General features: G+C 38.3%; 2 protein-coding genes and 1 pseudogene across 5 annotated transcripts in view; all 3 read right to left on the bottom strand.

The window, feature by feature from the left end:
- Nucleotides 1-1,099: 1,099 nt before the first annotated feature.
- The window catches only part of LOC144665344 (uncharacterized), a 43,722-nt gene continuing 17,956 nt past the window's right edge, over nucleotides 1,100-26,865 (bottom strand). The window contains exons 1-4 of one of the 2 annotated variants that reach the window (XM_078526580.1): nucleotides 6,722-6,965; nucleotides 4,136-4,204; nucleotides 3,666-3,935; nucleotides 1,103-3,023 (exon numbers count right to left, since the gene is read on the bottom strand). In XM_078526580.1, the coding sequence (XP_078382706.1) occupies nucleotides 2,658-3,023; nucleotides 3,666-3,935; nucleotides 4,136-4,204; nucleotides 6,722-6,880 (864 nt within the window). In that variant the 5' untranslated portion in view covers nucleotides 6,881-6,965 and the 3' untranslated portion in view covers nucleotides 1,103-2,657. Of the gene's footprint in view, nucleotides 3,024-3,665; nucleotides 3,936-4,135; nucleotides 4,205-6,721; nucleotides 6,966-26,865 lie in introns of those variants that run through there. The other variant, XM_078526581.1, reaches the window with a different exon arrangement.
- Nucleotides 8,951-15,350, bottom strand: LOC144665343 (uncharacterized). Of its 2 annotated transcripts, none has more exons than XM_078526577.1 (5): nucleotides 14,817-15,350; nucleotides 11,796-11,864; nucleotides 10,970-11,260; nucleotides 10,070-10,405; nucleotides 8,951-9,523 (listed from the first exon to the last, which is right to left on the bottom strand). In XM_078526577.1, exons 1-5 carry the CDS (start codon nucleotides 14,976-14,978, stop codon nucleotides 9,506-9,508), a joined length of 876 nt encoding a protein of 291 aa, XP_078382703.1. In that variant the 5' UTR covers nucleotides 14,979-15,350; the 3' UTR covers nucleotides 8,951-9,505. The 2 variants fall into 2 exon arrangements, with proteins under 2 accessions (XP_078382703.1, XP_078382704.1); XM_078526578.1 differs by lacking the exon at nucleotides 14,817-15,350 and adding an exon at nucleotides 14,373-14,751.
- LOC144665340 (uncharacterized) lies at nucleotides 20,881-25,776 on the bottom strand (annotated as a pseudogene). The gene is made up of 4 exons (XR_013572914.1): nucleotides 25,579-25,776; nucleotides 23,589-23,657; nucleotides 22,079-22,361; nucleotides 20,881-21,225 (listed from the first exon to the last, which is right to left on the bottom strand). The product of XR_013572914.1 is annotated as an uncharacterized LOC144665340 (transcript).

Consider the following 26,865-nt stretch of genomic DNA (forward strand, 5'->3'; position numbering starts at 1 on the left):
ATCGCCGTAAAAATCGCCACAAAAATCGCCCATGTGTAAAGGGGCCTTTAGACCACAGACCAAAATAGAACTGCAAGGCAACAACAACAACAACAACAACAACAACTTTATTTGCACCTATTCATTCAATTATTAGCAAAACAATAAATAAAATAAATAGAATTAAGTGCATGGCTGCCCAGAATAACCACGATTGGCTAACAAGATTGGGCAGCCATACTTAGTTTTTATCACAATAATTTATAAAAAGGTCAGGTATATTTAATATTTACATAGCAAACTATACAACACACAAACACACAAAAACAAAACTAAGTAGGCTTAAAGAAAAATTAATGGAAGAAAGATGGAAAATGACGTATTATAGTTTTAAATATAAAAGGTTCAGTTAATAGCTTGTGATAATGCTTAATTTATATTTTTTCTTAAATTGTTTAAGTGACAGAAGCTTAATGACATCACTGATAGCATTCCAGATTTTAGCACCCTGATATCTAATATTAAAGATTCCATAATTTGTTCTGGTTTTGGGTAAAGCATAAATCATTCTAGAAGAAAATCTTGTATTGTAACCATGAGTTTCTTTTGCCGAAGTGAAAAAAAACATCAAAATTAGAAGGGAGAAGTTGGTTTTTAAATTTGTACATAAAAACAGCAATGTGAAAAGTTACTTCATCAAATAATTTGATAACATTTAAATCTTTGAAAAGTGGACTTGTATGTTCAGAAAAGCTAGAGAAAGTTATAATTCTAATGGCTTTTTTTTGTAATACAAAAAGAGGTTGCAAAGAAGTTTGATAAGTATTACCCCAAGCTATTAAACAATATGTTAAAAATGGATAAACAAGAGCATAATAAAGGTCCAGCAAGGTTTTACTGTTAAGATAATAGCGAAGTTTAGAAAGAATTCCTATACTTCGTTTAATCTTTTTTGCAATGAAATTGATTTGACTTTTTCAGTTAAGATTTGAGTCAATATAAATTCCTAGGTATCTAATGGAAATTTCTTGAGTCAATGATTTATTATTGATTGATAAGGAAACTGACTTAGATAGTTTTTTTTGGATTAGGTGGAACAAAACAAAATTTGACTTTTCAATATTTAAGGAGAGCTTGTTTGCACATAACCAGGAGTGAACTTTACTAAGTTCATTGTTGAGATTGCTTTCTAGTATATCAATATTTTTATAAAAAATAAGTTTGCATCATCAGCAAACAGATGGAAATCTAATTGCTTTGAGCAGTTATGGAAATCATTAATATAAATTAAGAAAAGCAAGGGTCCCAGTACAGACCCCTGAGGAACACCACAGGAGATATTTACCTTATCAGACTGAGTGTTACCAAGAGATACAAATTGTTTTCTATTACTCAGATATGAAGTTGAGGCAGTTAGAAATGACCAGTACGATATAGTAATTAACGAGACACGTTATATGATTTAGAAGTAGAGAGAAAACAACTCTGATATGTATACATTTCAAAGTCTTCAAAAGCGATCAATCCGTCTTTGTCCTTTAATATCGTATATGCCGATGATGTCACGCTTCACGCTTGTGGAACAACAACAAAAGGAAATATATGGGTCCATCCAAAGGATTTCTTGTTAGCCAAAGAAGTTGTTAATCATTAACTACCCGGTTTAAAACTTTTGTTAGAAGCTTCTTGTTTAACTTTATTGAGAAAAATAATAATAAAAAGGCTCTGCCACAGCCCCAAAAGTCCATCTGTCCATCTGGTGTTTATGGTGTATACAGACTCCCACCGAGCTTGTTTCAGGTTGTATGCATATGGAGATAACTGTCATATACTTTTAGTGGAGGTAAGCGATTGCAGCACAAGGAATTCATGAAGCTGTAAACTAAAAAAAGAATGAAAGTCGTACATAGAAAGACCAACATTGAATAAGGTGGCGGTTTTTCACAAGCATTCATATTGAAGGCAACTTAATGTACAACTGGCATGCTCCTCGTGAGCATGCCCTGTGGCTCGTCTCCCGTGTAAATCTTTATTTTCATTCCCACATCAGAGTGAATTCGTGTAACTCGTGTTTTTGGTATACAAGTAAACCGCGCGCAATGCATTCTACTGCTTTTATACAGTGCAACAATACACACGTGGTCAAAACAGCTCAAAGCAATCACTTTAATTTTTATACAGAAAATAAATTTAAATTGGAAGTGTTTCCTCCTTCTTTAAAGACTATTACCATTTTGAATCTTTAGAATTGCAATAAACCTAAATCGAAATAAAGCTCACGTTTAATTCTAAAGAAACAATCGAAAAAAACGTCTTGTTCAAAATGTGCAGAATTTAGTCATTTCGCGTTGTTGTTTTTCAAAAGAAAGCAAAGAAATTTGCCAAGACTTATAGACCACGTGCATAGCTATTTCCCTGCCCATGAAACCTCATTACAATATTACCGACCCCCGTTCGTGCTACCATGCATGCAATGGCGTACTTTTATTGAATGCATTGTCGTTTATGTCATCATTTCAATCGATGCGACGATCGAGTAATGATCTAAAGGATCGTATAGTACTTAAAGGTTGGTAACCAAGGAAGGATTTTCCCATGAATTTAGCCCTTTCAAAATTGTTGACGAATTAGGTACCAGTTTTGTTTGTTCCAGGTTTGTTCCATACATGTTTATTTTGTTATAACATGACATTGTAGTCATATGAATCATTTAGTTCATATGGTGGAGGCATGTCAACCTGCAGAGGTTGGTACCCTGTGTCCATGGCTCCAGCTGGAGCAGCTTGCGCCAATTGAGGTTGATAATATGCGTCCATGGCTCCAGATGGAGCAGCCTGAGCCAAATAAGGTTGATAGCCTTCAAACCCCAAAACAGGTACCATGACCATTTGAGGTTGGCCTCCCTGTGTCCCTGGTGTGACAGTTTCGACTGCAACCATCCCACCACCTGCTTCCTTTGGAGTGACCACAGGAACATCACCAGTGATAAGAGACATGACGTGGCCAGTGTTGTATCTAGTGTTGGCAGTATACGCCACTTGTCCCTAAAGTATGAAAGATATCAAAAAACTAAGACAAGTGCAAGAGTCGTTGACTTGACAGTACTTGTTTTCGAGTAGTAAACTTAACTTCGGCTCATTTTCCGGTAAGTTTAGACGTCACCAGGAGCCCATATATTATTACGTTTCCACGGATATTTTTTGTTTATATTGTCGCATCAAGAAACACATCAGTCTTCCTATCAAAATGACTAAAATATGTTTCAATATGTTTTTAATTTTATCTTGTTACATCAAGAAACGAAGCAGACAAACAGTCTTCCTTTCAAAATGACTAAAAGGAATGAGTGAACAAGTGCTAGAAGCTTGGCATTGCAGGATGAAATCTTCTTTTCAAACTCGTTAAAAATGGGGTTCTCCCGGGAGTTTCAGAGTGCAAGGAAACATTGCGATTAACTTTCTAAGGAGAACTGGGAACAGGGAACTAAAATCCAAAGAAACACGGGAACATAAGGAATATTTTGTAAATAATAAAGATGGTAATATTTTGTTGAAAATTAAGAAACATTGGACCCCCCCCCCCCCCCCCCCTTTCCTTCCCCCGCAGGCCCTAAACAAACCGACATTCGTGGCTTCTATCCTCGCCATCTTCAAACTACGCATGATCACTGTCGGTAGGCTGCTTACCTGTTGTGGTGTAGTCTCACAGCAACACGTACAAGGTTTCATCATACAAAGACACACAGCCGCCCAGATTTCAATGGCAAACACAACAATGCCGAAACCCACAACTGTTGGCATTAGCGTCATCTGTGCATCAATGTTCTCATGAAATTGGTACCTTTCGTTCACGTATGGGTAGATCTCTCTTAGTTGAGCAAAGCCTATACCGTAGCAGATAATCATGGTGCCAGCACCAACAGCTGAGGCAATGGAGAAACCCATAAATACACTTGCCTCCAAAAAGAAAACAGAAAACAAACATGTTAAGTTGAAAACGAGCCTTTTGAAATGGAAGAAAACACCGAAATGGTTTATTCGCTCAAGAGAATATCCAAACCACTAGAATATAATACCCGCGGCTATTTAGAGCTCAGATTTTTTTGTTAAAGGTTGTCAGAATGAGAAGGCCTTTCGCACAATATTACACAACTTACAAAAGCGTTGCGTGAAGTACTTCGTTCTTTGCGAGTCCCAGGAATACCGAGACATCCTCCGACGCACACCTGCAACAAAATAATGTCATTACTTTAACAACAGACTGTACAAAGTCATTTTATCACTTTGTATAAAATTCCCATCCCAAATAAATTCTTATAAAAAATCGAAGCACTAATAATTAAGAACAAAGAATTATATGCATATAGTAATGCCTTGTCAAAAGTTATTTTCCCAAAAGTAAACATTTTAAATCAATTTTAGAAAATAAGAACCTGTTTAGACATTTTAGGCTAAATAAGTTCTTATAAGAGGGTCCTGAAGGGGGGTCCTAAATCCCAGTTCCCAGCCCAATTTTGGTCCAAATCCCAGTTCCCAGGCTTCAAATCCCAGTTCCCAGGCTAATTTTGGTCGAAATCCCAGTTCATAAACAAAAAAAATAAAGTAAACGACGGGTCTGCACGGACTCCCCATGTGCCTTGTGGTCACCGGTGTATGTTTTTAAAGGATGCACATTCGATCCTGAACCCTAACGGTCAATGTATAAAAAGGTCACAAAACATTTTACTGCCGGGAACAGAATGAAGAACACATCTCTACCTCAAGTGAAGTGTCGAAACCGCCAATACTGTTGTACCGACTGTGAAAAGTTGCAGAAATATTTGTCGTTCACGACTTCCTTGCACAATAGCTCTAAAAACGGGGTCGAATACAGAGGCGGCGGCGCGGAGCGTTTTGGAACGTGGGGGGGGGGGGGGGGGGGGAGCTGAGACTGTCCCAAAAATACTCGGCAGGTTTTTATATTGGAGCAACTTTTTTCCGTTCTATCAACCTTTTGTTTTTTTGAGCTTTTTCTACACCGCAGATTTCCGAAGATTATCCGATTGTTGTTCGAAGGTCATACGAACGTTTCCGATCATTTTCGAACTTTTATGAACGTAAACGAAGTTTTTCGAAGACGTCCAAGGAAGTTTCGAAGATGTTTGAACTCACTCACGAGACGGAATAGCTTGACAAACGAATTTTACGCTGTACGCGCGATATTTTCGGCACCAAAACGTGTGTGTGTGGAGGGGGGGGGGCTGCGCCCCCCGCCAAATTTTCGTTTCGGGGGGCTACCGCTACCCTGCCCCCTGCTCCTCCGGTTATGGAAGATTATCACGACATCGCACCACCAAAGACGACGATCGTGCCAGTGACGAAAACTACGACCTCGACATGTCTGATCTGACAATTTTGTTGAATTAAATGAGAGCATTGGAGCCTTATACAAAATTAACCTTTGCTGAAAACAAATTTAAAAAGACCCTCTGATCAGCTCTTTTCTTAGAAAGGGTAAATCCTTTAAATACATGCTTGTGAGAGCAAAAATAAAATTTGAAGGCGCTAATGCGACGCCGGCGACCACAAGGCACATGGGGAGTCCGTGGGGACCTGTTTTTTTACTTTATTTTCACAAACAAGTGAAATCCCATTCCCATTTTCCAAAGTTTTTTTTCCATTCCCAGTGGTAAAATCCCAGTCCCAGTGCACGAATCCCATTTTCCCAGCCCAAAGAGAGGCAAATCCCAGCTCCCATTTTACCCCTTCAGGACCCTCTTATAAAAATGGGGTATAATTCGCAAATTTTAGATTTTTGCATTTCGCATAACGGATCGACTATTGAATCGTAACGAACAAGTCTGATCGTCGCGATGCGTCGGCATATTTAACCTCCTTTCTAGCCGTTTGTTTCACCAACTCTCTGTTCCGCATGAGTCGGATCGACTGCTATCATGACGGATTGCCATGAATTTATCGGATCGTCACGATCCGTCGCCATATTCACCACCATCAATTACGAACAGTCCTGATTTTTTCTACTTTTTCCTTCCGTTGCACATTCACTTTCGTTTGTAACGACACGACTAACATTTTAGGGATTTGTCCTTTTAACCAGTGATTTCGATGAACCATGTTAACTTTGGAACAAAAAATTTTTGTCAATTCGAAGCTGTGTATTTCTTTGAATGACAGACTCAAGTCAAAACTAAATATTTTATGCTCATATGTGGGGAGCAACAGCGTCCATAACCTTAACATCTTACAAAACAAAATCGACTTTTAATTTGATGGAGCATCATTTAAGTTTGATGACAGATGGCAACCCAAATTTGCATTTCAAATCACGCCAAATACATCTGGTGTGAATACGTTACACCACTCGCTCTGTAAACCTCGGCGATTAAGCAACAGTTCTACCGAAAGTTATCTTTAAAATATAACACCCTTTCACTCTGTTGCCTTTCAACGAAACAATAAGCGTGCCATTTTCCATTTTCCGTTCGATTTTGAACATAAAAAAACTGTTTCAGTAGATATTAAAACTGTTACGCGACTAACAGATTTCAAATGAATTTTAAAAATCCCTACTTCAACGAAGGACATACCTCGTTACATTTATTACCGCTGGAAAAAGTTCGACTTTGAAAAAACCTAAAGTAATAATTTAAAATCAATTACTTTGTCGCCTTTAAACGTTCATATGCAACACGCGTAAAGCCTACACATAGTACTGTATTTGACATGTTACAAACAAAACTCACCAAGACACCGATCCAAATCCCAAATCCAAAGAATTCCCACCCAGTATATGGCACAGTATAAACTGCGATGCCGAGACCTATTAGCAGAAGCCCGACGATGATGTGTACGATGGCAAGAATCCTCGCCATCTTGGTGACTTTAAATGAATTGTGCGCCATGTTTATAAATGTGATGCGACCTGCCAGCGCTGTGCGGAAGCATTTGAACAAAAGGTGACGTCATCACAAGTCACGGCGTTGTTTTACGTGCCAAAGAGCATGCCTTGTAGTTTAGAGAATGCTAATCGCACACACTTTGAGGCACGTTGTTAGGAAAGAAATTTATTACCAGCGTTAAAAAGAAATAGCCGGAAATAATAATATTAGAAAAAACACTGTACATTTTTGTAACTGTAAAGTCTGCGCCGGGGGTTTGCTACCCCATCATTATTTGGATCGAGTTTCTTAGATTTCTGAATGCCGGTGTTTCATATATTTTTTTTCCGCTGTCAAGCAGAAACAGCTCAAGGCTTAGATTATCCAAAGCAAAAAATATAATCATTAGTTAATAGCTTCACCCAGACAGAACCCTTCAGCTTCGATCGAGCCGCTTGAATAAATAATACGTCATTAAATAATTTATAGAATTTCCATCACACAACCGGATGTTCTGTAACACTGGACGTACTCGAGCTGGAAAAGTAGACGAATTTTCGTCAGTTAGTAACCCCGTTGGAATAGACGAAGGATCAAATATCGTGTTTGATAGAACCCTGACTACTTGACCTGACTACCAATTGCAATGTGTGGCCTCATAGCTCAGGTGCTCAAGTATCGCACCACTATCGCGGAGATCACTGGTTTCAATCCCGATGACATTGCTTATTTTTCTTTGCAGCGCAAAACAATTTTATTTATTTATTTACTCATTCATTTATTTTTTGGCTAGTTAGTTATTTGTTTGTTTGTTTGTCTATTTATTTATTTACCAATTAAGTCCAATATTTCTATAAAAAAATACTTCTTCGCCAATTCCTTTATGACCTTACAGCTCACGCACAGATTCGAATCCCATTGAAACCTCATTTTTTATTACTTTTATTATTTTTAAGGTTCCTTTTCCCCAGTTGGTTAAAAAGCTGAGCTCAAGTTAAGGAACGAGAAAAGAAAAGGGAGCAATGTTACTTTTCTCGAATAGCTAAACCCATTATTCACAACTGCCCAAGTCAGCGCAAGGCGGTACTGTTATACAACCGAGCTAAAACAACAAAACCATCAGTCATCTGTGATGAAAAGGAACATAAATTATCAGCACTCGTTTCGAACGGACGAAAGCAACATTCAACAAAGAACCAAAGCAGGCTACCGAAGTTCTAGTCTATAAAAAAGGTTCACAAGAGGCTAATCGCTGCCTCCTACATCAACGAGGCGCACGCACCGTCTTTAAATCAGGCACAACTCTTATGTCTCACTTTGAACTAACCTGACGCTTAATCGCAGGTTATTCTAGAACCAAGCTAAAAAAGACGGCGTCTTCTATAAGATTCTATGTGGATGCGGCAAAGTATTTATATTTCCGGGGAAACAGGGAAAGCAATGCAAAAAAAAGGATAAAGGAACATGACAGAGACATACGGCTGGCTCATATAAACACTTCCGCGGTTTCGGAGCACGTTAACGAAACGGGGCATCGTCCCGTTTGGAAAGTTAAGTTTATTGATCGTGTTCCCCGACTTGCTACTCCCACAGGTACACATATGTTCATAATAAGACTTTATCCTAAAAACATCATCAGATATAGTAAATAGAATTGAAATTCCTGAAGCCAAAACTACAAAATATCAGGGCAGCTTTAGGATCAATGGTGCGCGTGCTTGTATCTCGCTCCTGATATAAGATTAGCACCTGGCTACAGCAAGTGTCACCGAGCTCCTTGTTTTAGTTATAAGCGCTTGAAATGAAATTAAGGGTGTTTTAAACAGATTATAACATTGCTATGGTAACGTTTTATGCCAATGAAATAATCACACCTTGTTCTCCAGTGATTGGGCATCTGTTTAATACCAAAACTATTACATCAATTGAAAAAGAGTCGTAGTATTGATTAGTCAAAGTTGAGGTGATGAAAAATGCAGCAAACTGTTAAGCTTTGAGCCACCATAAGTGATGTAATTGTGAGTAAGAAATGTCTTGTGAGTAAGTTTGTTTTGTCAAATAAAGGTGAATTAAAAAAAGAACTTTGTAGCGATATTGTTGTAGGCAACAGGCGGACATTGCCGCAAGATATATTTCTTCGTTTAAACCAAGTTGATTTTCTAAAGTGAAGCCCGAGTGCACGCAGTTATGTGTTCAGTTTATACTAATAGTTCAATCTGGATATCAGGTATGAAACACTCTTACTTAGATATTAGTTGTATTTTTTTTTTGGTTTCAGAAAATACACAATCTTGAAAGATAGACTTAAGCTTTGTGTCTTAAATTTTCATCACGTCCATATGCATGAATGCATCGATTGTTTATTTAATTTATCAATAACGACAGACAGCTGAAAATACGACGCGCCGCAGAGTATCTTTGACAAACACTGAGATGTTTGAAAATGTCATGAAATACTCTCCCGGGTATAGTTTCTTTAAGAAACTAAAATTAAGTGCAAAACGGAGAAATAAAATAAAAAGGTCGAGCTAATCAAGATTACATATCTAAGCCACTGTCATGGTTCTGATTTCATTGTTTCGTCTTCATGAATTATAAATAACGTCAAGAAGGCCTAGACCAGATTTCCATTGAGCTTGCAGGTACATCTCAAGTCCTCGCAGCCATCTAAAGTAAGAAGAGAAAGCTGTTTTGAGCTGACGTAAGTGACTGTAAAACATGTAAGTGAAGGTTTGAAGCGGTAACATCCAATATCTTGCGCAGTTATTAACGGGAAAAAATCTGATCTAAGGTCGCTGTGTTACTAGCGAACAGATGCGAGATGAAACCATTGATACCTGAAGTAATGGTGGAAGTATCAGACCTACATCAGCCTCTACGTACCATTTGTCAAGCTCAACCCACATATTTCAGTATTTCGTATAGTGTGATCGTCCGGGTGAGAGTAGTTCTGAAAAGAACTGTTGTTGGTGACTGACGTTTCGACAACCTGAGCAGAAGTCATCTTCAGAGTCAAGTGAAAAGTTGTTGTCAGTCGATGATGTTATAAGTCTGGTCCGTTAGTCACCAACAACAGTTCTTCTCAGAACTACTCTCACCCGAACGATCACACTTTACGAGCTACTGATACTCCTGGGTTCAAACCATTTACTTTACGACATATTTCAATTACGACATTGAACTTAGGGTATGTTTAGGTTAAAGAATAAATACCTGTCCGCTGTATTGTGTAATGTACTGTCCCTGTTCGTATGGTGGAGGCATTTCTACCTGCTGAAGTTGGTAACCTGTGGCCACAGCGCCTGCTCCGGGAACTTGGATCAACTGAGGTTGATAAACTTCAGCTCCAGAAACAGGAACAAAGACCATTTGAGGTTGGCCTCCCTGTGCTCCCGGTGTGACAGGTACCATGACCATTTGAGGTTGGCTGCCCTGTTCACTCGGTGTGACAGTTTGGACACCAACTGCTTGCATTGGAACGGCCACAGGAACACCACCCGGGCCCTGGGTCATGACGTAGCCAACGTTTGCAGTGTACATAGCTTGCCCCTGTGAAAGAAAAGTAACAAACAATAATAATCAAATAATTATGTTATTCAAATATACCGATTGATGTTTTGGATTAAACACTCCGAGAGGGCTAAAAAAATGTATATGTGGCCAAGCTTAGCAAAACTTGGCCCACGGGTTGTGTCAGTTGATAAAAAAATAAAAAAAAAAAAAACGAGCGAGACACGGTATTTAGCGGTTTATTTAATCGATACACATTCGGTTCAGTGAATTTATCAGATAATTACTGATGATATGCGCTTTAAGAATAAAAAAGACTGATTTCTTTTTTCCTCGTGAGTAACATGCGTTTTTTGTTTCCTTTCCATGAAATGCACTTTTATTATATGCGTTAAACGTTTCTCTTCTTCGGTGTGTCGTTTCACTTATCATTCAATTCGCATTTTCTGGGTAACGAAAACTGGTTGCGTTTTCAGAAATGTGTAGATGTTGCTACTAAAAATCACACCTCGCAGAGGTCGGTAAAACAAGTCACGTCATTTCTGCAGAACGTCTTTCTGTGACGTAACTTTGTGATTGATTTAAATCTATCGCGAGGCTCACCTGTTGTGGTGTATTGCCATAGCAACACGTGTAACAATGAGGTTTCATTTTGCAAAGACACACAGACACCCAGATTCCAATGACAAATTCAACAATGCCGAGAATCAAAATAATTGCACTAATGACCATTTCGTTGGTATAAAGACGCCTGTAACTTGGGCTAAGGTGATCATAGCGCAACACTCTGTTGGTCCACCGAACTCGAAGTTTGCCAATGGCTTGGCTGTAGCAAATAATGATTATTCCACCTAACACTGTAGATGTGATGGAGAAACCCATAAATACACCAGCCTGGGAGTTGAAATAGAAAAAAAAAAGAAATAGTAAGTTTTAGGCTGCCACGAGCTTCACTTCATAAATTCAAGAGCCTAAAAACAGAGCCTTCAATTAGTGGTCCAGTTTTGTTACAGAATACTATTATTGCTGTGATGTCATCAGAAACTTTAGATTTCAACTTCAAAAAGTCAGGTTGATTTTTTCAAGTTCTTCCCGTGTGGTCCCGAAAAAAAAAAAACAGCTGAAATAATGATTTTTTTTTTTTTCATTTTTCATTCGACAACAATTTTATAATTATCTTTATCTTGATATACTAGGTACATTTTATGTAGAAGCAAGACAGCAAGACCACTTCACGAATTCGGTACTTTTTTTTCCGAAACGCAGAAAAGTCCCCGGATGACATTCAGTGTCCTTTAAGGAAGCACTAAAATGTTAAATTTCACTCAAAAAGATAATAAAAATTATTAGATAATAGACTTTGGGCTAAAGGTTAAAACAAGACGAACTTCCGTACTAGCAACATTTCCATTATTTTCAACCAACTTACGAAAGCATTGCGTGAAGTACTTCGTTCTTTGCGAGTCCCAGGGATACCCAGACCTCCTGCGATGCACATCTGCAACAAAAAGAATGACATTGCATTACATTACACTCTTTTGTAGCTAAGGTGTCCAAAATGTCTTTGTCTCGCTAAGCCACCTGAATAAACACGGCAAAAATAAAAGGTACGAAACATGTCTTTTTCAGCGAGCCGTAAAACGTATCGCGACATTTAGTCTGGCACTGTCTGCTTCTATAAATTAATTCTTCGAAAGATCTGTAATCCGTTCACTTCCATTCGGTTCACAAACGCAAAAGACTTGAAACTAAAGGGAAAGTCTCGAAAAAATCTTAAAAATGCCTTTGCTGTGTAATAAAGTTACATTTGACCAAGTTTCTTCAATCTGTAGTCTTTTGTCGGCAAAAAATGTATTTATCGCCGGTTAAACTTCATAATCGCTCGTGCGAAACGGTATTTCAAACTACGATTGACAGAAATCTTCGAAATGTTTTGGCCGGTGTTTTGATTTCTGGCGTCGCGCATTAATACAAACGGTGGTAAGGTAAGGAATGTCTTTCATTGTATTGAAAACAGCTTCTCATTGTTAATTAATAAATTATTGCTATTGAAGAGTGCTTTTCTACAACGACAATTTGTTTCAAAGTGTTGCTCTTCCAGAGCAAAGTTTGACGAAAAGAACAACAACAAAAGGTTGGGTTACTAAAGCGGCCTTCACACGACAAACTACTGGTCAACTCGTGTTGGCAAACTCGAGTTGGTGTGTGTGAACGACGCAACAAAGGCAAACAAGTTGGCCAACTCTTGGCGACAAAATAGAACTTGTCTCTATTCTCACCAACAGTTTGCCAACTTGTTTGCCAACTGTTGTTGTGTCGTTCACACACACCAACTTGAGTTTGCCAACATGACTTTGCCAACTTTAGTTTGTCGTGTGAAGGCCGCTTAAGTGTCCTAGAACTTATTGCCTTTTACTGTGTTTTCATTTTCTTAGGTGAGAGCAATATTATTCTTGCATAAAGAACAAAAGTGGACTTATCGTACACGTTGTTTCCAGTGTAAATGTGTTGTACACCATTACCAAACGGAATGAAATGTAAACATTAAAGCAAAACAAAAAATGAACTCGGTAGAACAGCATTTTTTACAACAAGTTGTTTCTAAGTGTTGCTCTCACTGTGCAAAGTTTGATGATTAGAACAACGAAAAAGAAGAGTAAGGTTAAGGCTTTCCACAAGTTGCTCGAAATTTTTCAAAACGTTGCTCAAAATTTCTGAAAAAGGTGCTCGAACGTTGCTCCACAAATCCATAAAAAGTTGCTTTTGATTAAAAAAAATTGCTCGAAAGTTGCCCAAAAAATCGACAACGCTTTATAATCAAGAACATGTATCCAGATATATGCTCATTTGCCTTTGAAGGGAAGCTTTATAAGCAGTTTTATGCAATTGTACTGCAACAGAAGCATCTAACATTTTAAGGAAAAAATTAAATCGGTTGGATGACAAGGATTTATTTCACTGAGAAAAAAACGTGAAGATATCGATGCCGTCATGTTTGCTAACCGATTTTGTAATGATTACATGCGGAATGAGTCAAAGGTCGAAAGGTCTTCGGATGTTTCTCGAAATCTCCTGTAAACTTCCTTAATCTTCGGAAACGTTTGTATGGCCTTCGAACAATATTCGGACGATCTCCGGTACTAGAAATTGCTGAAAGTGGAACAAGTTGCTCGAAAGTAAAAAAAAAAATTGCTTAAACGATGGAAAAAGTTGCTCGAAATATCAAAAGTTGGCAAAACGTTACCGAGAAACCTGTGGAAAGTCCTGAGTTAGGTTGCTTAGGGTCCTTTGACTTGTTGCCTTGTAATGTGTTTTTATTTTCTTTGCGCAAGTCTTCTTCTTCTTGGTAACAATTTCGAGATTTTTTTATTCATTGTTGGGGGTGTTGCATGTTCAATGATGTTTCTATCAAGATTCGGTCTCAATGTAAATGTACCGTGATTCATTGATAATTCGACTTGGCCGAACTGGGCATCAAGACTTCGCACAGGGATGATAAATAAACTCAGTATATCAAGATCTACAACTTCTACAGCACATTATCACAACAGACCCGTCTATGCCAAGATGGAATTGTAGATTTTAAACAACAATTGCTGGATTGCAACCTCGTGACAAAGCGGCCATGTTGGGGTTCAAAACAATAAAAAGTGCAAAATTTGCAGGATAAAAAAAATAAATTCCCAGCGGAGGGAAACGCTTTGTTCTTGTGTTCTTGTCCCCAAGCATGGCCGCGTGACGTCAGTTGCAAGCTAGCAATTATCACAGCCATCATTCACTTTTAACTTGTTTACATAGGAATTCTGCCATTCAGGTTCTGAAGAATACATTTTTGTTTTTAGTACAGGCATTCACGGTGTACTTTGACACGTTAAGCATCAAGGCATTCTAGGAGAATTCAAATTTAATTTGTAGTCGACCGATTGGAGAGTGTTGCAATTGCAGTATTTGGAAAAGCGGTAAAGCGGAACAGGAACGACGAAGAATACAAAAGACTCAAGCTTACCTTGCTAGTCGATCAGAAATGGCGACTTCTTCGATTCCCTTCAAGCTTGAGCACATGAGTTGACTTGATTGTGCAATATAATTTTGTAGATTTGTGTCAACAACGAGAAAACCCATTTTTCAACTGCGGCCCTGGCCTTAGAAATTGTGGGCAAAGACCAGAGAATTGAATCAATGTACAGCGCCGATCAATATATGTTCATCGTTATTTAAAATCTCGAACGACTTGATTCGATTCTTGCAAGTCCTAAACTTCGAGGATCGAGTCTCGGTTCGACAGCTTTTGGTTAAGAGTCGAGTGATTGATGTTTCGAGACGAGAAAACAAAGAATTTAGTTATCAGTCAATAAACTTTTACCTGACTGATGAACAAAAAAACAGCAATTTACATAGATATCAGGATGCTTTTTTAAATCTTGTGCATAAGGAAATATTTCACACTTACCCAAACACCGGTCCAAATTCCAAAACATGTTTCACCTGTCCAGAGGTATTTATTAACCGTAAGGTCTGCTATGCCGAAACATACGAGCAAAAACCCGATAATAATGTGTACGATGGCGAGAATCCTCGCCATTTTGACAACCTTTGCTGAATTTTCCGCCATACTTTTTTGTAATACGTACGTGAGGCTGATTAGCGCCTTTACGAATCACCCGTCGTTAAACGTACAATACATCGTGTACATGACTGTTATGCGACTTGCCACAGAAAATGTTCTATAAAATGTTTTAGAAATGCGCATGCGATTGTCAGCTCGATAAGGCACGCGACCAATGTCACGTACATGGTTTATGGAGTTATATTGCACGTGGGGTCCAATACACGAGTTTCAGCGCGTAATTTCATGCAGATTTCTATTGCAATTAGTGAATTATATGAGCACTTGGTAATTTCTAAGAACAGTTGAAAATTGCGAGATACACCTCTAAAATTTCCTCTCTCTTTCACTTGTGATCTTTAAATAACTCCATGTATGTTTGTGACATAACAATGCACTTCTGCAGGTGCTTGTTAAAGTACCTAATATTATTTAAATGATAACGAGACAGGGCTGTAACTACAACATTATTTGAATAATAACGAGACAGGGCCGTAGCTACAATATTATTTGAATAATAATGAGACAGGGCCGTAGCTACAATATTATTTGAATAATAATGAGACAGGGCCGTAGTTACAACATTATTTGAATAATAATTAGACAGGGCCATAGCTACAACATTATTTGAATAATAATGAGACAGGGCCATAGCTACAACATTATATATATCTTATTAACCACGCGCGAGGGCCGTACTGGGCGAATATTGGCCCGAGGTCTTGACAGTACGGATCGAGCGCAGCGAGGTCCGTACAAAAAAGACTGAGGGCCAATATTCGCCCAATACGGTCCCGAGCAAGCTTGGTTAATAAGAGATATATTACACGACTGGAAACTTTGTGTAGTGAGAATTGCTACCCGGTAGATGTCCTGGAAAACAATGTGCGGTAGAACTTTTCCGCGCGCTATTAAAAAGAAGTTATAATTATTTCTGTGCATGTGTTTAAGGTCATTTCATTTTCAAAGCAATAAAAACTCTGAAAAAATCTTGCAAAAAAATCTTGCAAAAAATCTTGCGCTAAATCGCGCTGGAATTAGCGCGGGATCATCCGGGACAAAACCCGGTCCGATACTTGGAAAATATCGGCCCTCGCGGGACCGGAAATAAAGTAATCTGATTGGCTGATTCAGTTATTGGCCCTCGGACCGCCTTAGTCGTGTAATAATTGAATAATAATGAGACAGGGCCGTAGCTGCAACATTATTTGAATAATAATGAGAGAGGGCCGTAGCTGCAACATTATTTGAATAATAATGAGACAGGGCCGTAGCTACAACATTATTTGAATAATAATGAGACAGGGCCGTAGCTACAACATTATTTGAATAATAATGAGACAGGGCCGTAGCTACAACATTATTTGAATAATAATGAGACAGGGCCACAGCTACAACATTATATATATCTTATTGACCACGCGCGAGGGCCGTACTGGGCGAATATTGGCCCGAGGTCTTGACAGTACGGATCGAGCGCAGCAAGGTCCGTACAAAAAAGACTGAGGGCCAATATTCGCCCAATACGGTCCCGAGCAAGCTCAATCTCGAGCCCAGAGTGACCCCCGGCTCCGCGATCTGTCAGCGGTTGGTCAGCGGTAGGGTCGCCGGGACTCACTCTGGGAAACTGAATAATAATTCAGTGTCTTACTGGTCCTCACAGAACAATAGAAATCAACACGGAAGTCTGAAAATCTTCCCCGGAAGTGAACCAAACCGGAAACCCTGGAAAAACATTTTTTGTTTTCCATAGGCCGTTTTACGGATATTGACTTTGCCCCCTTCGCATCCTATAATATATATTTTTTTCTTTTATTATGGTAATTGCTAAATTATCACGATAAAAGAATAAATCATTTTAATAAGCATTATAGGATGCGAAGGGGGCAAAATGCCGTATCCGTGAAACGGCCTATGGTCAAATGTTCAGGTGTATCACCTTAATTTTGTAAAACACCTAAGAACTCGTCATATGGCGCTACATAAATGAAGTATTTTCTAATTCTACCATTCTTTTTGAACTCAAAAGATACCTTGAATAAAAAAGGACTTCCTTTAAGCGTCGATTCTGAGCGGAGTTTTTAAAGCAACAACGACGGCGTCACCAAGGACAAGGTCGATTGAAAACTCAATTTATAGTTAACTTACAAATCTCGCTAGAACTACTGTTTTCTTTCAAATCTCCGTTACGGTTGAAAAACTGAATATCGCAGACAGTGCTCGATTCAAAATAATAACTAATAAAGCAGAATTTGAACATTACGCATTGTTGTTTTGCTGAAAAAAGGAATTGTACAATTTTGTGCACGTGAATTGCGTGAATGTGTGCACGAGCTGAGTCGCCGAAATGCTAATTATACCTTTTGAATAGCGTTGACCGGTGTGGCCTTTAACGTCTTTATAAATATTACCGCTATTTGACGAGGAAAAAAATTATTTGCTCGAAAACATGCAATCTATCATGAAAAGATGCGCTGTCAGCGAGAAGCCTTTGAAATATACGAAAGTCGCCAAACAAAAATTTTTATCAACAGAACAATAGCTTGTCCGTGCGTTGTGCATTATGTAAATTTCTTCACTGTCGTCCGCAAAACAACAACGAACACATGCACACAGTCAGGCGGAATCTTGGAAGGCAAACAAGATCTTTGATTTAAAACCATTATAACAGTATGCACAAGAAAGAGACTAACGGAAATCAAAACACCAGACGCTCTTTTGTTGACTCTCTCTTTTGTTAACTGCAGAACGTTTTTGTTACTTTTGTTGCTTCGATAAACACCAGTTCTGTCAATATTGTGTTAGAAATAGTTCAACTTTCTCGATTTACTTCCGTTCAGGGAAATTTACTTCCGCTTAGACCTGAGAGCATGCGCAATAAAAACCGGAAGACCAAGGTTCTACCTGAAATCGACCTGAAATTGATCTGATCGATTCCAGTTTCCCAGAGTCCGTCCCGTACCGCTGACCGACATGGACGGACTCTGGGCTCGAGATTGGAGCAAGCTTGGTTAATAAGAGATATATTACACGACTGGAAACTTTGTGTAGTGAGAATTGCTACCCGGTAGATGTCCTGGAAAACAATGTGCGGTAGAACTTTTCCGCGCGCTATTAAAAAGAAGTTATAATTATTTCTGTGCATGTGTTTAAGGTCATTTCATTTTCAAAGCTATAAAAACTCTGAAAAAAATCTTGCAAAAAAAATCTTGCAAAAATCTTGCGCTAAATCGCGCTGGAATTAGCGCGGGATCATCCGGGACAAAACCCGGTCCGATACTTGGAAAATATCGGCCCTCGCGGGAACGGGAAATAAAGTAATCTGATTGGCTGATTCAGTTATTGGCCCTCGGACCGCCTTAGTCATGTAATAATTGAATAATAATGAGACAGGGCCGTAGCTGCAACATTATTTGAATAATAATGAGACAGGACCGTAGCTGCAACATTATTTGAATAATAATGAGACAGGACCGTAGCTACAACATAATTTGAATAATAATGAGACAGGACCGTAGCTACAACATTATTTGAATAATAATGAGCCAGGGCCGTAGCTACAACATTATTTGAATAATAATGAGACAGGGCCGTAGCTACAACATTATTTGAATAATAATGAGACAGGGCCGTAGCTACAACATTATTTGAATAATAATGAGACAGGGCCGTAGCTACAACATTATTTGAATAATAATGAGACAGGACCGTAGCTACAACATTATTTGAATAATAATGAGACAGGGCCGTAGCTACAACATTATTTGAATAATAATTAGACAGGGCCGTAGCTACAACATTATTTGAATAATAATTAGACAGGGCCGTAGCTACAAAAGTAAGAGGGAAACCGAGGCATTTGCATCAGTGAAAATCTTAATTTATTATGTTGTTCATTTTCCTATAAGGAGCAATGAATAACTAGAAAGTAAGTAAAATATATGAATGAACTGTTTCTTTTTTTTCTGGTATTGCCATAAATATCGTGGCCTTTTCGGGCCTTCTAGATTTCGAAATTTGACCCCCTAATGGCTCAGAACTTTGCAATTGCCTCGAAATCGAGTATGAGTACGGGTTTTCAATTTAAACTCGTGTTCCTCGTAAGATGCACTCATCGCAAACACAGGAGATTCCAAAGTCGTAGTCGTACTCGATTTCATACGTATAGTCAAATCTTAAGGTCGCTATTTATTGTTTAGTGGTCTTCGAGCATTGTTCCTGATTTTTTTTTTTCAGTAATAAACAATAACCTGATAATCTGCTCAATCGTGCAGAATATTGTCTGACTTTAGCCAACTGAATGACTTACCGTGACGGCCTCGTTGCCTTGGTATCAGGCGTTATCCCGCGTGATTTCTTAGGATAATTGAAAATAATGTAGAGGCGTAAAAAAAAGCTCATTTGTCAAGTCTACAAATAAAGACTGGTCGTTATTTAACAGATCGTCATGCTGTCCACAATCCACTGTTAACTGTTATTATTTTATGCACTTTTATCTTCCTTTTCATTGGAAGAGCTCACCAAGTGACATGCAAATAACGGTCAGCTCATGCACATAAACATCTAGCATTGATTTTGCTGCAATTAATATTTTGTCACATTCAATGCTGTATAATTTCAAAAGACAACACACAAATAATAAAGTATGTCCCTAGTCTTTTTTTTATTTAAAAAAGAAAACGAAAAAAAAAATGGCAATCCCCCCAAATGCTTGCGGGGCATTTTAGATTGCATTAAATAAGCCGTGGATTAAAAACAAAACAAAAAGATGTTCGCCACTTTATTGTTTTTGCGGTTGCCCCTAATGGTGGTGCTGATGATGATGATGATGATGATGATGATGAAGATGATGATGATGATGATGATGATGATGATGCCCTCTGAGCGTGAGGGGCCGCGAATAACTAAAATTCAGTTTAAATGCTTATTAATTATTACCTTCCTATGTTTACATTTTTTAGCTAACTTGGTCTAACATGGGCCTTGTGAGATTGATTTTGCCACCGGGTGTAAATAGTACTTTTTGCTTTTTGTTGTTGATGTTATATAACATATTAATGCTAATGCAATCTGGATATCAGGCATTGTTTTAGAGCTTAAAAAATTCGAAACACTAACCTAGATCATAAGTTCTTTTTCTATGTTCGTTATAGAAAATATACAACCGAAATGAGAACAGCTTAAAAGATACTCTAAAGCTTTATGTCTTAGTTTTCGGTGACATCTATCTGGCGTTTATGCAATATATACCTATTAAATACGAAGCCGTTTCATCACATTTTCAAAGATCAAAAAGAGAGTTTAAAGTACGAAGTGCAGGGGGTATTTTTGACAAACTTCGGGGTGTTAGGAAACGTGATGAAACTCTCTCTCTCGAGTGCTTGATATGTCTTCTCAATTGAAACTTAAAACTACCGCCGCGGTTCTGATTTTCTATGTTTATCGTCGTGAACTATAAATGAGACTGAAAAATTAATTTGCAGTCTCCCACCGAGCTTGCATGTACATCTCAAGTCCTCATAGGAATCTAAAGTAAAATAGTTCAACTGTTAGTTGATTTGAGTTGGTGTAAATGACTCATGATCAGTAAAAAATTCAGCAGAAGTATGAGGCTGTAACATCCAAACGTCCTGCAGAGAAATTAACGAACAATTATCTGATTTAAGGTCACCTTTTTACAAGAAATCAGATGCAAAGTGAAACTATAGGTAAGGCTGAAAATCGCCTTTGAAGTCACAACATGTGGTCGTTTCGACCTGTCAGACCTCCGTCGTATTCTACGCCCTGTGCAACTTGCTTGCTTCTCTTAAGCTTACCGGTCATCCTACTTATTTCAATTTCGACAGTCAAGTTGAGTATTTACGCGCTTGGGGCGTATATATTTAGATTCATGATGTTATTCCTGTTCGTGTTATTGCGTCATGAGTCGTCCTTGCTCGCATGCTGAAGGTATCTTACACTGCTGTAGTTGGTAACCTGTGGCCATGGCTCCTTCTGGAGCAACTTGAATCAACTGAGGTTGGTAATCTGTGACCATGGCTCCAGACGGACCAATTTGAGCCAACTGAGGCTGATAACTCCCAGCCCCAGAAACAGGTACCATGACCATTTGAGGCTGGCCCCCCTGTGCCCCTGGTGTGACAGTTTGGACTGCAACCATGCCACCAGTTGCTTGCATTGGAATTGCCACAGGAATAACACCAGGGCCCTGGGTCGTGACGTACCCAGGGTTAGCAGTGTACGCCGCTTGCCCCTGTGGAGGAAAAATGGCAAGGCATCCATTATGTAAATATAGTGATATATGCTAATAGCGGCACTCGGCAAATGCCTGTCCCTTGATTGTCGGTCCGACCGTACGTAGGTCTACGTACGTCCGCGCAAAGATATGTTTGGTGCTCCGTCAGAAAACACACAATGAAAATTTTCTCGAGCCTGTAAATGATATTATCGTATAACTTAAAAGCTCCACTTTTAAGCTCGGCTTAATTTTACTCCAATATTCATGCATGCTCCAAATTAAATAATGATGATAGAAATTACACATATCAAAAAGAAATTTAAAGGAAAGCATATAAAACACACGCGAGCTTAATTCAAGGTGATACAAGCATGGGATACTAACTATGCATGATCTAAGTCCGTAAAAGAGAGCAATGATGCTTTGTATACTGTAAAAAGATTATTCAGAAGCGAATATATATTTTAGACAGTTGTTTATTAAATTAAAGTTGACACAAAACATTTTTTTTAAAGAAGATATATGTTGTAATGCATGAGATTCAGATCGTTTTTGAATTGTATATTGTATTGAACATTTTTATGCACGTACAATGTGACTACGAAAAATCGAATGAATGAAATTGAATGTATGGAGGGAAGGAGGAAAGTATTTGAGACATTTCCGCGTAACGTCGTTTTTATGCGTCTTTCTGTATTGTCTGCACCGGACTGCTTCTAAAATATACAAAATGAACGAATGAATGAATAGTCACTGAATCTTTGGTACCGCAGAAAGAAACCCTTCTTTTTGGAAGTTGTCCTTACCCGTTTTCCCTTAGTTGTTAAAATAAATGATTGACTCAGTTCTCTTTCGCGAGGCTGCTCACCTGTTGTGGTGTATTGCCACAGCAACACGCGCAAGTTTTCATCTTACAAAGACACACAGACACCCAGATTCCAATGACGAACTCAACAATGCCGAGAATCAAAATAATTGCACTGAGGGCCATATCTTTGTTATAAAGATGTCTGTCCCTCTGCTGTAACACCAAAATAGTTTGAAAATTCGTTCCACAGGTCTCGAAGTTCGGCAATGGCGAAGCTGTAGAAAATAATTATTACTCCACCCAAAACTGCAGATGTGATGGAGAAACCCATAAATACACCAGCCTGTAATTTCAAAAAAAAAAAAACAATATAGTTATATTGAGTTCAAAGAAGCCTTAAGGTGATGGCAAACGAAGATATATACAATAGTTGCGGATACATTGTACCGGACACAATGTTTCCCAGTTTGCCCACACGCGCAATAGTTTTGTGCGGACACGATTAATTTTCCAACTTGCTCTCGTTTTTTTTTTTTTTTTTTTTTTTTTTACAAAAAAAAAAAATTAGCAAAGCACGCGAGTGACGTCACGACTAAGACAAGACTCAGACAAACAAATCGAAATGTTGGACGTTTTCCCTAAAACAGTTTTGAAATCAGCCGGCCTGCCTTAAACACTGTCATAAAACGAAAACTTCGCCTTGATTCCTTATATTTCTCTCAGAACAAGCTGTTGTTTTCTGACCCTCTTGGTGGTTATATTCATTTGCACTCTATTTTAAGACCTCGCGTGCTTCGCTATTGTGTCCGTTCGAGACACACACACACACACACACACACAATTGTTTGCTTGGCATGGACACAAAACATCTGTTTTGTGTCCGTCCTTCTCGTTTGCCCACTCATAATATACATCACGAGCAGCAATGTGTCCCGTTTGCTACCACATTTATATACACCTGAGTGAAGAAACTGACCCATGAAAGCACAGAACAAAGACGATGGGGAGGGAGACAGCGACAGATCCTAGGCGAGAGCAGAGGAGCTGCGGGCGTAGAGGCGACCGACAGACGGGCGCACCAAGGCACGGGTCAACGTCCAATCAGGTATACACCTGGGTGAAAAATCGTTGACCCATGAAAAGCATAAACCATGAATAATAATGCGACCCTAATGTTTACTGGGAAATCGGAAAAATAATCTTCGTCTTTGACAAACTAAACATGATAATAAGACATGTCGAATAAATCATGTTCTAAAGGTTCTGAAGGAAAGAAAATATATTGATTATAAATGAAAGGAAATGTTATGAGGCTTACTATTAAAGGCCGTATACCCAGAGTACTATTGGGTCGTATTTTTCATGGTTAATGCTTTTTAATGGGCCAAAGTTTCTTTAATTAGGTGTATAATAGCTGTTAGTACAATGTGCACAAAGAAGCAGTGAAATGTTAAAAAAAATTCTCAAGAGAATTTTTTACACCATTAGGTAATAGCACCGACGACTGTTCGTTGGTGATTATACTGAGGCGAACTTCCGTATCATTTTCATTATATTTTTACCAACTTACAAAAGGGTTGCGTGAAGTACTTTGTTCTTTGCGAGTCCCAGGGATACCAAGACCTCCTGTTATGCACATCTGCAATAGAAGAATGTCATTGCATTCAGTAAAATCGGGGGTGGAGGGGGAATAATGAATAATGAATAACGAGCTAAAACAGAAAATAAATAAGGAATATTTAATGTTTCATTGCTTGGAATAAAGAATCAGTCATTTTCAGTAAAGAAATAATGAATATCGCGGAAACGGAAGCGGTTATTAAACGTGCTCAAACATCATCTTTTTATCTGATCCAGATATCTGAATTGTGAATTAACTGTCAGAATGCTTCATGTGACCATAACTATCTGCAATCAGTCAAATTACCGAGGGTGATTTTCGGCGAGTGGTTTTTCAACGAATCAGCAGAAAGGGTTGTTAAAGGGATAGATCGAGAATTGCCAAAGGATAAAAAGAAAAAGAGAAGAAGAGATTGATCAGACATAAGAAAACGTAAGCAATGCTTAATTTTCAGTTAATCTGGGTCGAATCTGAGTGAATCTGATCTGTTTGCATTATTTTATGATGCATGCACCGATACTTTAGGAAACATTCATTTTTTATGGGGTCGGAGGGGGGATTTGAGGGGGCAGGTCAAAAAAATATGGCTTAAAGAGGAAGAGCATGTGATGAGCATGTGTTTTTTTTTTTGGGGGGGGGGGGAGGCACTCAAAATAATTACCTTTAAGTGTTGTATGATGGCATCAGTAATAGCGCAAAACTTCTACCAGGATGCCTAAAATAGCGTTTCTGGGGTTCTAAAAATGAACGTTTTCCCGGGGAGCATGCCCAAGGACCCCCCCTTTTTTTTCCCCCCTTTTTTTATGTACCGAGCAGCATAAAATAAATCCCACCAACTGTTTGGTCGCAAACAAAGCTAGCACACAGTAACAACACACGTTCCATTAAATAGCCAGTTAATCAATACACTAGCAGTAGTTTGGTTACCACTTAAACTGCAATTTTGTGTGATATTTTTTGGGAGAGGGAGGGGGGTGGTGGAGGAATCATATAAAAAAAAGGATTACATAGGCTTTAAAAAGCTGTTTCCACCAATATTGGCGAATTTTCCTAACGATTTACTGGCAACATTTCCACTCTAGTTCCAAGTGACAACTAACTTTGACCTTTCCACGGCAAACAGTTTATTTTTTGTCAGCTAGGTTAAACAAAATTTTTTATCCAAAATGGCGAACTAAATTTTTCCCAGACCATTTTTTATATATAATTTCATTATTGCTTTATCTTTTCGGTTTTTAAACAGTCGATTTTCGGTGGCTTAGGTTTTATATTCAACCTACTTTGCTTTTTTAAGCTATTTGATGAAAAATTATATAAAAAAATAAATAAATAAAATATAGATAGCATGTCCAAGTCGGTGATTATATTAAAGTCGACACAGTCATTGTTGTTGCTAACGACCATTATTTTTTTTTTTTTTTTTTAGCGGATCACGTTGCTGTTAAGTGAGTTATACATTTACACATTTGGTTATATATTCAACGTTCAAAAAAAATCTTATTTCATGAAAGAAATGGCGTCATAGATGACCTGACATAGGACGTGATATTGTGTCACAATGACACCATAGCATCAACAAACAGCCGTTTCGATAAGAAATAATGTTTCGTTTCCGGATTACGAAACGATAAGCATAATGATATAAGTGATATGTATGGCGGGAAAGTACTAGTTTGAGGAGAGATAGGTTTGTAATTTATTTTGCCCTTAAGCGGTAATTCTTCCGTGCCAGCAAGCACGAAACATCCAAAGACATCCACGCAGTCTTGTTTGCTTTTCTAGGTGCTCTTATTTGTAAAAAAATAAAAATAGAAATCAAAACAATAAGGTAGAGCGTATGCGAATTGTCAATTAGTACAGAGTTATAAGTAATCCTCAACAGGGTTGTAAGTAATACAGGTTGTGTCGATCATGAAATAAATAAAAATTTAACACTTACCCAAACACCGGTCCAAATCCCAAAACATATACTTTTACCATGCCTACCTCCCCAGAAAGGCGGGAGGAACTCGCGTTCAACGCGGTCTGCGATGCCGAAACAGAAGAGCAGAAACCCGACAATAATATGTACGATGGCAAGAATCCTCGCCATCTTGACAACCTTCGCTAAATTGTGCGCCATGTTTAATAATGCGTATTTTCGACTGATATTAGCGCTAGAAAATGCGGATGCGACTGTCAGTTTGTGTTCATTGTATTTCTGTGCAGCACGCGACCAATGTCATGTGCGTTATTTATGGAGTTACATTGTGGTGCATTTGGCTACGTCACGAGTTCCAGCGCCAATAAGATGCGAAACATTTCTAAGCACTTCCTTAACTTCTGTATTTTATACAATTCTATGAGTGGTTGCCACTCAACCATGTCATGCACTACTTCACTTGCTTAACATTGACGTTCTTTAGAAAGTTACATGACTCGTTCATCTCGTAATCCACTACTATTAGTATTATAAGAATAATAACCTCAATAATACAATAATATGACACAACAATGCACTCCGGCACGTGCTTGTTAAAGTACTTTAATAAATTATACAACGTCGTCTTAAAAGGACCCAAGCCAGCCTTCGTCATTTTCGATTTCATAGAAATTATGAAAATTGCATGATTAAGCGAAATCTTATTGCATTGCTGCAAGTTGTGTTACTGAAAGTTTGTTTAATTACCTTTAAAAGTTTCACAGTGATCTCGTTCGTTTAGACACAGCTCTGCGTAAAATATAATGCCGGAACTCTCGTATGAAAACGAAAACAACTGGCTAGGTTCCTTTAAGCAAAAATTATTTGAATTAAAACTCAGAAACAAAATTATGACAAAATTATGACACAACAATGCCCTCCGGCATGCATTTTATGAATAAATTAGACAACGTCATCGACTAACTTAAAATATTTAAATGACAGCTCACGAATTCGAACAGACAGGTTTCGATCATTAGTTGTTATTGTTTTGGGTAGCAACTGCAAAGGTAATGCTTCTGCTGTTTCGTTAGTTGATTTATAAACCTATCAATTCGCATATCACTGAAAACCGCAATATTATAATCTAATAATCTTACGGAATATCGTCCAACCTGACCTACCGTGACGGCCTCGTCGCCATAAGTCAGGTGATAATCCGCGTGATTTCGTAGGATAATTGTAATTTGTCGCTAAATAAGCTTAATATCACTTACGAGTCGGGCGATATTCTGCGTGATTTCGTAGGATAATTGTAAAATGTTG

This window comes from Oculina patagonica, chromosome 9 (assembly GCF_052425735.1).
Source record: "Oculina patagonica isolate OP01 chromosome 9, crgOcupat, whole genome shotgun sequence".
Taxonomy (NCBI): Eukaryota; Metazoa; Cnidaria; class Anthozoa; order Scleractinia; family Oculinidae; genus Oculina; species Oculina patagonica.

What these genes read in the sequence shown, in the direction of transcription:
- LOC144665343 (XM_078526577.1), bottom strand. Translation starts at nt 14,978, where the DNA reads ATGGCGGAAAATTCAGCAAAGGTTGTCAAAATGGCGAGGATTCTCGCC. An exon ending in GTACTTCACGCAATGCTTTC is followed by an intron (nt 11,261 to 11,795) that starts GTAAGTTGGTTG and finishes TTCAACTCCCAG; the next exon opens with GCTGGTGTATTTATGGGTTT. An exon ending in ATGGCAATACACCACAACAG is followed by an intron (nt 10,406 to 10,969) that starts GTGAGCCTCGCG and finishes TTTCTTTCACAG; the next exon opens with GGGCAAGCTATGTACACTGC.